Source organism: Ictalurus punctatus, chromosome 8 (assembly GCF_001660625.3).
Source record: "Ictalurus punctatus breed USDA103 chromosome 8, Coco_2.0, whole genome shotgun sequence".
Lineage (NCBI taxonomy): Eukaryota > Metazoa > Chordata > Actinopteri > Siluriformes > Ictaluridae > Ictalurus > Ictalurus punctatus.
Window position 1 is genome coordinate 5881766 of NC_030423.2, and position 13303 is coordinate 5895068.

At 41.3% G+C, this 13303-nt stretch overlaps 1 protein-coding gene across 2 annotated transcripts in view; it reads right to left on the bottom strand.

Moving 5' to 3' along the window:
* drp2 (dystrophin related protein 2) overlaps positions 1-13303 on the bottom strand; it is a 95285-nt gene that overhangs the window by 30774 nt on the left and 51208 nt on the right. For both annotated transcript variants that reach the window (XM_053682080.1, XM_053682081.1), the window contains exon 12: positions 7356-7441. In XM_053682080.1, the coding sequence (XP_053538055.1) occupies positions 7356-7441 (86 nt within the window). The remainder of the gene's footprint in view (positions 1-7355; positions 7442-13303) is intronic.

The following is a 13303-nucleotide window of genomic DNA, read 5'->3' on the forward strand; positions in this document are numbered from 1 at the left end:
ACACATAAACCTCGAAGTTAGAGGATGTTGCTCCACAGAGGCTCCACCAACAGGGGCATGGCTGGCCAAAATGGCAGCCACGGGAACCCTGATTGTAGAAGGAGCCCACCCCACTGAGAAACGTTCTTGTAAGAACTCCAGGACTGTAGTTATTGTGCAGTTCACTGGGTCTCCAGTGGATCCCTGTGGATGGGAATCTCCCAAGGAGTGCCATCTAGCAGGGATATTATCTCTGAGAACCATATTCGAGCTGGCCAATAAGGTGCTACTAGCAGCAGACACAGACTGTCTTGGTGAACTCTCGCTAGAACTTGTGGGAGCAGAGCTATCAGGGAAAAGCATACAGACCTAAATGTGCGGGAGGAGTGAGGGCGAACCACAGTGTGTTGTCTCCTCTGAGGCGAACACATGCAGTCCCGCTTGGCCAAACCTCCGCCATATGGACTCCATCACTTTTGGATGGAGCCACCTATCCCTGGGCCTCAGTCCCTGAGTTAACAGGATGTCTGCCCCCACATTCCAGTGGCCCAGAATGTACATTGTACTCACTGACAAAACTTTCCCTCCGCCCAGAGAAGAATTAGTTGCGCCTGCCTGAACAGGGGGCGCAGACATAATCCTCCCTGGTGGTCAATATATGAGAACACCACTGTATTGTCTGTAAACACATGGTGACCTCTCAATTGAGGAAGAAGGAATTTCAGTGCTAGAAATATGGCCCACATTTCTAGGCAATTTATATGTCGCTCCAGATGAGGGCCACTCCAGAGACCGTGAGCTGGACAGCTCTCTAAGACCACGCTCTAGCCCATGAGGGAGGTGTCTGTCATTACTGCCTTGCACTAATAAGACATCCCTAGAGGGTAACCCAAGGCTAGAAACCGGGGACACTCAAATTCTCAGAGCACGTAGGCATCGCCACGTGACATTGATTACTCTCAGAGGTTTCATCCTTGGATGAAACCCCCAACTTCTCAGCCACCACTGAAACGGTCTCCTGTGCAATAGACCCAATGGTATGACGTTGGCTGCTCATAAGCTCCATAGAGACTGGAGGGGATGCCAAGATCCAGATTTATCTTGCTCAATGTTGATGGATTTAACCCTATGCATGTTGGGTACAGAAACGCCCTCATTGTAGTAGAATCCTTATAACCCCTTGAAAAGTTGTCCACTCCTCTGGAGAAAGCATACTTTTCTGAGGTTCAACCTGAGCCCCAAGCTCTTCATGTGGGTGAGAACAACATCTCGATGTTTAACCGCAGGTTCCCTGGATCATGCTAAAATTAACCAGTCGTCCAGGTAGTTTAGTACATGGATGCCCTGGAATCACAATGGAGCCAGAATGACATCCATGCACTATGTGAATATGCGAGGGGATAAAGCTAGCTCGAAGGGAAGAACCCGATCTTGGCTATGTGGAAATATGCACCTTTTAGATCTATCGTCTCAAACCAGTCCTCAAACTGAATCTCTGGAACGATAAGTTTGGGCGTCAGCATCTTGAACCTGTATATCCGAAGAGTACAGTTCAGATGACGCAGATCTAAAATTGGCTGCACACTCCTATTTTTTGCGGACCAGGAAATAATGGCTGTAAAAACGTCCCTCCCTCCCTCAGGGAATGGGATACATGTTCTAAGGCCCCTTTGTCCAAGAGGGATCTTACTTCCTGCATTAAGGTCAGGCTCTGGTCTGTGTTGACTACTGTGGTGAGCACACCTCTGAACCGGGGGGGGTCGAGCTCTAAACTGGACTTGGCAACCCTTTTATACGGTAGACAGAATCCATGGAGACACATTTGGCAGTAGTTTCCACGCTGACAGACGGTCTTTTAGTGATGTTAACCATCATCATCATCTTCCTGTCCTGCTGCCACTGGTGCTTTTCCATCACCAGCTTGTTTGGGCAGGGCCTCAGCGAGTTTTCTCAGACTGGTCTAACATTTCTACCATCTGACATCCTGATGTTTTAGATGATAAATGCATAATGTTCTCTTGGTTCCTGTTTTTCCTTTGCATATGACCTCTCTGGTGTCAAAGCCTGACCTGCATGTCTAATGCTAACCTCCCTCTACAACAGTGTCTTTAACATGTAAAGTTGCACTGAATGTAAGCAGTACAAACTGTTTTTGTTGTAATGGATGGAGCTTTCAGCTTTTTGCCAAATGTTTTTATTTGTATTTTTTTTCCACATTCTATTGGAGGGAAAGCATCAGATTTTCGTTGCCCTGTGACAACTCGCTGACCAGAGAACACTGAAAACCTGGCTACAGGTGGTCCTACAGTAGCACTGGGGGCTAACTGCCCTAACGACCTCATGTCCCCGATACTTCCCTCCACGGCCCCTCAGGACCGCTCTTTTCTCTGCTTGGCCTTTATGACTATTCTCATATTAGGCCTAGTAGCAGGCTGCGACTGTGGCCACCCGGGTCCCCTGGCTGTCTGCGGGGGTTGGTGGGCTGCCATACTCGCCTTCTGTGTCTCCCTCGCACTAGTGTTGGCCCGGGCTCCCCTCATGGATGCCCGGGTGAACTCGACACAACAGGGAAGGAACTGGCTGAATGCCGCCATATGTCGAGCTCACTCCGCAGGTCTGCTTGGTAGGCCTGCAACACTGTCATTGTCTGCAGTGACCCACAAGCAAGACTACTACTGCATAGGCCTTGCCCACCAATGCCACGGTGGCCTTACATGGTGGCTTGGATGGCAAAGTCGGCCCCCCTAAATTGCCTGCCGTCGATGGAGAGAGGTAGCTCGCAAGCGCCTCCTCACTTCAAGCAGCTCTTTATATGCTGCTCTCAGTTTTTAGTACACCATTCTGGCTCCTCAGAGACAGAGAGGAATTATTACTACTATTTTTCTGTGTGTTTTTTTTTTTTTTCATTGTTTTTTCCCCCCCTTTTGGCTTTCCATAGTGGAAGGAGTTGTCGCGACGCGAGTTCCAAAATCCAGCGGAGAGCCGGACCCAGAAGACAGAGCAAGTGATAGAGCAGCACTTGTCCCCGGCTCCTCTTGATCCATAAGAGATCCCCCAGACCTGAGACGGCCAGTTGCCTCAGCAGAGGCCCAGATCTGCGAGGCTCTGAAACCCAACTCGCTTCAGCTTCCGAGAAGAGAGCGAGTCATGAGCGGAGCTGCCTGATGTAGGCCTTACAATGCGCAGCCTCGTGAGGCTGCCATTGCATGCTCCAACCCCTAGACACTTCACACAGAAAGTGTGCATTACTCCCCGTGATGAAACGGGAGCAAGCCTTAACACACTTCCTGAATTCTCTCACTCATATTTTTCTCTCTTGCTCATTCCTTTTTTTCTTCTCTTTTTTTTTAAAGGGATAGAAAAGTTCTGAGATTTTGAGAAAAGATAGAGAGGAAATGAAGCGTCTTTTGTTTCTTTACACAAACAACCGACATGCACTCTCGCTGAAGATGATAAGGCTGACGGCACGGTTCACAGGTGCCAAATTTATATCACACGACGTGCTTAACTGCCACGTCACCTGATCACGGCAGGCCTATAAATAAAGGCATGATTTTACACAAGATTCAGATACCGGTCGCGTGTGCAAGAGCGCTCCCCATACTGTTATGCTAAACGCAACATCGAGTTCCCTTTGAAAGGGAACACATTTCCCCCCCCATTCTGAGTTGTGGTGAACATTAACTGAGGCTCTTGACCTGTATCTGCATGATTTATGCATTGTGGTGCTGCCACATGATTGAATGATGAATAATATGTGTTCCTATGAAATTGGACGGTGAGTGTAGATGTGTAAACAAATTAAAATTTAGTACTAAAATAAATGAAAGTAAATAGCACATAATATTTGGTTGCATATACCTGGCTTGCAATAACTGCATCAAGCCCACAACCCACTGACATCACCAAACTGTTGCATTCATCTTGATGCTTTTCCAGGGTTTACCCAGCTTCTTTCAGATATTGTTTGTTTTGGGAGCTTTCTCCCTTCACTCTCCTCTTCAGGAGGTGAAATGCATGCTCAAATGGGTTAAGTTCTGGTGGTTGACTTGGCCAGTCTAAAACCTTCCACTTTTCTCCCCATTATGAAGTCCTTTGTTTAGTTGGCAGTGTGTTTTGGGTTATTGTCTTGCTGCACGATGAAGATCCTGCCAATTAGGGTGGATGCATTCCTCTGTAAATTGGCAGACAGAATGTTTCTGTAGACTTCTCAATTAATTCTTCTGTTACCATCATGAGTTAGATCATCAAAAAAGATTAGTGAGCACATTCTAGAAGCAGTCATGCACACCCAACCCATGACACTACTGCACTGCTTGACCAATGGACTGTATGTTGAGTTTGTATGTTTTGGATCATGAGCAGATCCTTTCTTTCCAGAAATGTGGCTCATCTCTGTATTTCTCTGTGAATTCCAATCTGACATTCTGATTCTTACCACTGATGAGTGGTTTGCATCTTGCGGTATGACCTCTTTAGTTCTGCTCTTGAAGTCTTCTTCAAAAGGGGGATTGTGATACCTTCACCCCTGCCCTGTGGTGGACTGTTGTTTTGGGGTTGCTCTTCACAGCTCTCACAATGTTTCTGTCATCAACTGCTGCTGTGTTCCTTTTCTGACCTATTCAATGTCTAGTTCTTAGTGCACTAGTGGTTTCTTTCTTTTTCAGGACATTCCAAAACGTTGTATTGGCTATGCCTAATGCTTGTGCAAAATCAAAATGCAGAAAAAGTTGGGGGTTAGGCAATCTACAAACAGGCAAAACTAGGCATAAATGAGAAGCACAAAAACAATGATGAAAGCAGGATCAAAACCATGAAGCATGAACAAAGATCAAAAGGCTTGGTACGGCTCTGGCCTTCACAAAGTAATACAGAAACACAAGGGTATAAATTGACAAACTAATCAACAGGGAAACATGGAACAGCTGAGACAATAATGACACATGAGAAACAATCACATGACAAGGGTGGAGACAGAACATAAACCAAAACAAAACACACATGGAAATGTGAACAAAACATGTTCAACCCGGAAGTGCGTGCTGTCGCACTTCGGGCAGTTTATGCATGCTGTCGTACTTCAGACAGTTCAGTGTGAGGGGAAATCAGTGACAGGATCAAACCAAGAGTAAAGATTCAGAGCTATTAAGCTATTATTTTTTAAACAATTAATCTAACAGGGCTCACCTGGGCAACAAGAAAGACTTGAATCACTTGAAAAATGGGGGGGGTTCAAACAAACAAAAGGTGCCACATTCTAAGCCGTATAACACATCGATTTATTAAGAAATGTAAGCAGACATTCTGATCTATCATCTCATATGCATCATTTGAGCTGAAGCCCAAATGTCTTCAGGGTATAGAAAAACAAGAGAATGGGCCTTGCTGTTCAAATACTTTAAGAGGGGACTGTAAACATTGGGGAATTAAATAATGAATATGAGCTTAAATTGCATACTTTCATCTTAAATTTGAGGGTATATATCTCCAAATTTTGTGAATAGTGTAGGAATCACAGCACTTTTTAGATGCCCCCCCACACTTTTATAATTGTTAAACAAGCTAAACGCCATAAACTGTAATTTATAATACTTGGATGCAAATAATAATAATAATAATAATAATAATAATAATAATAATAATAATAATAATAATAATTCCTTAGATTAATATAGCCCTTTACTAGGCACTTAAAGCACTTAACAGTGTATGGGGGGAAATCTCCTCAACCACCATCAGTGTGTAGCATCCACCTGGATGATGCGACGGCAGCTAGAGTGCGCTAGAATGCCCACCACACACCAGCTATTGGTGGACAAGAGAGGAGTGTAACGTAGACAAATCAGGGTTGGAGATTATTAGGGTACCATGATAGATAAGGGCCAATGGGGAAATTTCACTAGGACACCGGGGTTATACCCCTACGCTTTACAAGAAGTGTCCTGAGATTTTTAATGACCACAGAGAGTCAGGAACTCGGATTAACATCTAATCCAAAAGACTATGCTGTTTTTACAGTATAGTGTCCATTTGCAATCAATGGCTGTCTGAGGTCTGGAACCCATGGACATCAGCAGATGCTAGGTTTCTGGTGATGCTCTGCCAGGCCTTTACTGCAGCTGTCTTCAGTTCCCGCTTGTTCTTTTTTTTTTTGTTTGTTTGTTTGTTTTCCTTTCAGCAAGTGAAATTGCCATTGCAGAACATTACATTTCTATGCCTTAAAAAGTATTGGGTTGCTTTTGAAGTATGCTTCAGGTCATTGTCCAACTGCAATGCTAACCATCATCCCAAGAGTTTTGAAGCATTTGGTTAAATCTGAGCTATTTTTGTCAGCATTCACATCATCAATAAGTACAAAGGAACCAGTTCCATTGGCAGCCATTCATGCCAGCACCATAAGATGAGGTGGTATGCTTCAAACCATCAGCAGTTCCTTCCCTTCTGCATACTCTTCTCTTCCCATCATTCTGGTACAAGTTGATCTTTGTGTCCCATCGGTCCATAGGACATTTATGTTGTTGGCAAACTCTAATATGGTTTTTGAGGCTTACAAATGGTTTACAATCGTAACCACCTGTATTTACTCTGATTAAGTTTTCTCTTGACTGTTGTCATTGAAACAGATATTCCTACCTCCTGGAGCATGTTTTTGATCTGGCCAACTGTTGTGTTGGCCTTTTCTTCATCAGGGGTAGAATTCTTCTAACATTTGGTCTTCTGAGCTTTTTGGGACATAAAATAGCTGATTTGGACACACCTTATGTATAACCGTGACAGTAAAAATACCTGCCACTGACCTGCTCAGACAAACTCTATTCCCACCATATGAGTCTCACTACCAGACTGTCTAAATGGCTTGCAATTCATGTTCTTATTTACTATGTCACATTAATAAGATTTGCTTTAAACTGTAACACTGGCCTCTTGTTACCTGTTTTATACTCTATATGCTGTATATACTGTATTGCATCATATGTGCAAATAGAAAAAGGGTCAATGAAGCACCTGGAAAAAAGCAGCCCAAGATCTGAAATGTAAGACTGTTCTCTAGGTAAAAAATTTTTTGTTATTGATCTGTTCCTTCCATTAAGCTAAGCGGGTGTAAGCATATAGTCTTATTGTAGATATATAATGTTGCCATTTTGAAAGAAAAAATTTGCATGTTCCCATTGGGAAAGACATTTTTTGTTTGTTTGTTTGTTTGTTTTTTACACAAAAACCCACCTTTGTTAAGAAGAAAACATTCCCACTGGATTCTGTAGAGGTCATTCCCATTGGATACTGAGGTCAGGGTTAGAGTTATGCATTTATTACACTACCATATGTTTCAAGGGACAAACTTTGTTTGAGAGGGAGATAGGGAGATTCCTACTCACATCTGTATTTCTCCTTGATGTCTGCATTGCACAAGCTAACTATGCCCATCTTGATGGAGAGTACCCGCATCTTTCCATTCCGACCACTGGAGGGGAGACAGAGCAAAAGATAATTTTTCATCAAGTGTGTGATTGTTCATAGTCTATGAAAGAGTGCATGCTGTTGAACCATTCTGAATGCAGATGAAAACATAACCACTTTGCTGAGTAGTGAAGGATGAGTAGCACACAGTATAGCAGTGTTCCAATTTCCCCTTGCGCAAAACGCTGGAGCTCACAGCATGCTCTGAAAGCTGAAGCGCGAGCTTGAATTGCGAGCGTGCACTTCCAGGTTTTTCAGTGACGATTGTTTACTTTTGACAAGTGTTTTGTTATGGTTTATTTCCTGTTTCCATCCCTGTATTGTTATTGGTTGTTTCCCTTATGTGTCATCACTGTACTCAGCTGTTTTGTGTTTCAACCTTGATTACATTTAGTATTAAAACCCCTCGTGTCTCATTGTTCATGGCGAAGTATCGTTTGCCTTCCGTAACGTAACAATCCTTTGATCCTCGTTCTTTTGTTTCATGGTTTTGATCCTATTCTCGTCCTTGTTTATTGATTCATGTCAGCCTGGTTAATCCTATTTGCCGTTCGCCTGACCATTTGTCTGTTTATTACAACGCCTTTGCCTTTTGATTTGGATTTGTCTGCCTATCTCTAATAAAGCTCTTTCTGCACTTGCATCCATCTTAACCTCCATTATGTGACAAGCAGATTTACTGCAGTGTATAGCAAAGACTGTAGCATAAATTTTTGAGTGTGTGCATTTATGAGAAATTTTAATTCATTTTAGTGCATTGTACAGTAAGCTCCTAGGTGATGATTATTTCTAGTATTAATAAAATGTCCCTAGCGTTATGCAGTAGTTAGTTGATTCATTTAAACCTATTTTATTTAGGTGATAGTTCTATAGGTCTATACACACACAATATTGTGGGCTCTTCTGTTTATTTGTATCCTTGTGTAAATTCTGTGGTACTATTACTTTACTGAAGGTCATATTTACATGAGATTAAGATGGTGGGACCCATGTTTATATAAATATTATGCAGTCCATAGGGAATTTGTGCATTATGTGTAACCAGTTAAAGTGATTAGAGTAGTAATATTTATGCTGTAGTACAGACAAATGTTAGTGATTTCACATAATGTGTATATTTGTAATGCACATGCTGTGTAAAGAACCAAGTTGTGATAGGTTTGAAACTATAATATCCACATTATAGAACTGTATGCGTAAGGATAAATTGCATTTATTAATAATTTACAACAAAAATATAGCTGCAAGCAGAAATTATGGGGCCAAGCACCACAGAGGAAAAGTAAGGAATTAAGCAAGCATCAGATAATGACCAAAAGTTCAGTTTGATCCATCAATATGAAATTCGTAACTTGCTGGCATGGACTGAAAATGATCTGCTTCGATTTTTGTGAAAATCAGATGAATGGTCTAGGAGTTTTTTGTTTTTAGCCCATATGGTTCAAACGTTATTGGCATAAACATGAGTGCAACTTTGATCTGTTGGCGGTGCTAGAGTGTTTGAGATAACAACTTCAAATTTGATATAGGAACATTTCAAACTGGCCCATATCTGCGTGCCAAATTTCATAACTTTCCTATGTATAGTTCGATGGGCTGCAATAGACTCCAGTGTGGAAAAAAAAAGTAAAACAATAGGTGCATACACACCTGCAATGCTTGGCCCGTAATAATAATAAGAATACTAACAATTACAATAGGTGCCCTTGCACCTGCAGTGCTTGGACTCTAAAAATAAAAGTTAAGTCAAGTGGTTTTTATCATCATAAAATATACATTTACGGCAAATGCCAATACAACTGAGCAGTTGAGGGCCATGCTCAAGGGCCCAGCAGTGTCAGCTTGGAGGTGCTGGTATTTGAACTCACAACCTTCTGAGCAGAAGTCCATGGTCCTAACCACTGAGTTACCACTGCCCAGTATAGAAACAGGTTATATAAATAATACCTAATATTTGGGTGCGTATCCCTTGCTTGCAATAACTACATCAAGCCTGCGACTCAGTGGCATCACCAAATTGTTGGGTTCCTCTTTTTTGATGCATTTATCACAGCCTCTTTCAAATGTTGTTTGTTTCATGGGGTTTCACCGTTCAGTTTTCTCTTCAGAAGGTAAAATGCATGCTCAGTTGGGTTAAGGTGATTGACTTGACCAGTCTAAAACCTTCCACTTTTCCCCTTTGATAAAGTCCTTTCTTGAGTTGGCAGTGTGTTTTGGATCATTGTCTTTCTGCATAATAAAGTTCCTCCTGATTAATGTGAATGCATTTCTCTGTAAATTGGCAGACAAAATGTTCCTGTAAACTTATGAATTCATTCTGCTGCTACCATCATGAGTTACATCATCAATAAAGATTAGTGAGCCTGTTCCAGAAGCAGCCATGCAAGCGCAAGCTTTGACACTATGGTCCACCATGTTTCACAAATGAGCTTTATATGTTTTGGATCATGAGCAGATAATTTCTTTCTCCACACTCTGGCCTTTCCATCACTCTGGTAGAGGTTAAACTTGGTTCCAGAACTTTTGTGGTTCAACTCTGTATTACTTTGTGAATTCCAATCTGGATTTCTGATTCTTACTGCTGATGAGTGATTTGCATCTTGTGGTATGGCCTCTATATTTCTGCTAATGAAGTTTTCTTCAAATGGTGGATTGTGATACCTTCACCCCAGGTTGTTGGTGATGTAACTGACTGTTGTTTTGGGGGTTTTCTTCACAGCTCTCACAGTGTTTGTCATTAGCTGCTGTTGTTTTTTTCTATGTCTGTTGCTCAATACACCAGTGGTTTCTTTCTTTTTCTGGACATTCCAATTTGTTGTATTGGCTATGCCAAGTGTTTGTGCAAATGCCTCTGATTGATTTTCCCTCTTGTCTCAGCTTCAAAATGGCTTGTTTGAATCCTAGAAACAGCTCTCTGGTCTTCATGTTGGTTTATCCTTTTAAACAACAAATTCAATTCAATTCAATTTTATTTGTATAGCACTTTTTACAATAGACATTGTCTCAATGTAGCTTTACAGAAATATCAACATTTTATACAGATATTAAAGGTGCGAATTTATCCCAACTGAGCAAGCCACTGAGTGGCGACGGTGGCAAGGAAAAACTCCCTAAGATGTTTTAAGAGGAAGAAACCTTGAGAGGAACCAGACTCTGAAGGGAGCCCACCTTCATCTGGGTAACAACAGATAATGTGAAAAAGTTCATTATTGACTTATATGAATTCTGTATGGCCATAGAAGCAACCCTAGTCCCAGCAGTCTGGAATTGGAGTAGATTAGAGCTCCATCCAGAGGTAGGACATACAAAATGGATCAGGCAGGTCCGGAGATCAGAAAGGATCAGGATCTCTAGTATCTCCATAAAATCGTATGTGGCTCGGCAGAAGGAGAGAGGAGAGAAAAGGTTATTAGGACTGGGAATTAGCATAATACAGAGACTAGTCAGGGTAGGCGTGAGTAAACAAATACGTTTTAAGCCTAGACTTAAATACTGAGACTGTGTCTGAGTCCCGAACACTAATTGGAAGACTGTTCCATAACAGTGGGGCTCTATAAGCGAAAGCTCTTCCCCCTGCTGTAGCCTTCACTATTCTAGGTACCGTCAAATAGCCTGCATCTTTTGATCTAAGTAGGCATGGTGGATCATAGAAAACCAAAAGGTTGATTATATACCGTGGTGCGAGACCGTTTAGTGCTTTATAAGTTAATAAAAGTATTTTATAATCAATGCGAGATTTAACTGGGAGCCAATGCAGTGTGGATAAGATTGGGGTGATATGGTCGTATCTTCTGGTTCTAGTTAGGACTCTAGCAGCTGCATTCTGGACTAACTGGAGTTTGATTATGTTCCTACTGGAACATCCAGAGAGTAAGGCATTACAGAAATCTAATCTGGAGGTGACGAATGCATGAAGTAGTATTTCTGCATCATGTAGTGACAATATATTTCTTATTAGAAATATTTCTGAGATGAAAGAAGGCTATTCTAGTTATATTATCTACATGAGAATCAAATGATAGGCTGGAGTCAATAATCACTCCAAGGTCTTTTACTACTCTACATGATGAAACAGTAAGTCCATCCAGAGTAACCATGTGATCAGAAAGCTTATTTCTAGCTACACGTGGTCCTAATACAAGTATTTCTGTTTTATTAGAATTAAGTAAAAGGAAGTTAGTTAACATCCAACATCTAATGTCCTTTACACAATCCTCAACTTTACTAAGCTTCTGTCTTTCCTCTGGCTTTGCTGAAACATACAACTGTGTATCATCACCTTAACAGTGGAAGCTAATTCCACGTTTACGAATAATTTGACCCAGAGGTAGCATATACAAAGTAAAAAGCAGTGGGCCTAAAACAGAACCTTGCGGAACTCCAAAGGTAACCTCGGTATGCGCAGAAAAGTCTCCATTTACATCTACGAATTGATAACGATCTTTAAGATAAGACCTGAGCCAAGAGAGGACTGTTCCCTTAACGCCAACAACATTTTCTAATCTATGAAGGAGAATAGTATGATCTATAGTATCAAAAGCTGCACTAAGGTTGAGTAACACAAGCAGCAAGACACAACCCTGATCAGAGGCCAGTAGTAGGTCATTTACTACTTTAACTAAAGCTGTCTCTGTGCTATGATGAGGTCTAAATCCTGACTGATACATTTCATAAAATGTTATTCCTATGTAAGTACGAGCATAACTGCTTTGCTACAACCTTTTCTAAGATCTTAGAGATGAAGGGGAGATTTGATATAGGTCTATAGCTGGACAGTTGAGAGGGGTCAAGGTCAGGTTTTTTTTTATCAGGGGTTTAATAACTGCTAATTTAAGTGATTTAGGTACATAGCCAGTGCTAAGGGAAGAATTGATTATATTTAAAAGTGGTTCAATTATTCCTGGACAAATCTGTTTAAAGAAACATGTAGGCAAAGGATCTAGTATGCAAGTTGACGAATTAGCTGAAGAGATCAATGAAGCTAGTTCAGTCTCTCTAAGCGGAGCAAAACACTCTAAATATTGATCTGATATTGCTACATTATCATCTAATGGGTTTGATACAGAACTGTCTGGTTTTAATTTAATAGCCTGATAGCCAAATGCAGTCTTCACAGGCAAAACTGATGACTAAAACCAAGATTAGATGTTTGGAGCTATTTATTGTTTATTGTGTGTCTAACAGCACACATCTGGGTAACAAGAAACACCGGTCAGACACATGTTCCAATATTTTTGTTCACCTACAAATTGGTTGGTCCAATACAAAATGAGCTATGTTCCAGTTTGTTTAAAACACATCTACACATACATACCAGGAAATAAAAGTTGAAATTTTTTATCACAAACCCATATGTATTTAGTCTACAGCAAAAACAAATGAATCGGCCTTGCCAGTCCAACAGTTTTGGAGGTGAGTGTACATATTGCTTAAATTCTCAGAGTTGCTATAATGGGAGTACTAGTATGTCGATTATGATGGCCTTTTTTTAAAAAAAAAAAAAAAAAACATTTACCAGGAGAGAGCATAAACTGTTCTCAGAATGAAGTCGGAAAGAGTTACCATTGTCCTCTGTGGTCAATATAAAAAAAGCACTTAGTAGTGGACCTGTTATGCCAATTATGCTCTTCTGGATAATGGATCAGAGTTTACTATGGTGCTCCCAGCTGGGGTACAGATACTGGGTTTGGACAGGACCCCAGAGCTTCTGGCCTCACAAACAATTAAACTGGACATCCAAACTCTGAAAAGAGAGTCAGTTTCATGTGAGTAGGAATATCTATCTCAGGAATATGAATTAAACACCTATTCAATCTGCCCCTACAATAATTTGAACATGTCAGAGTACTTGTCCTTATTGGAACAG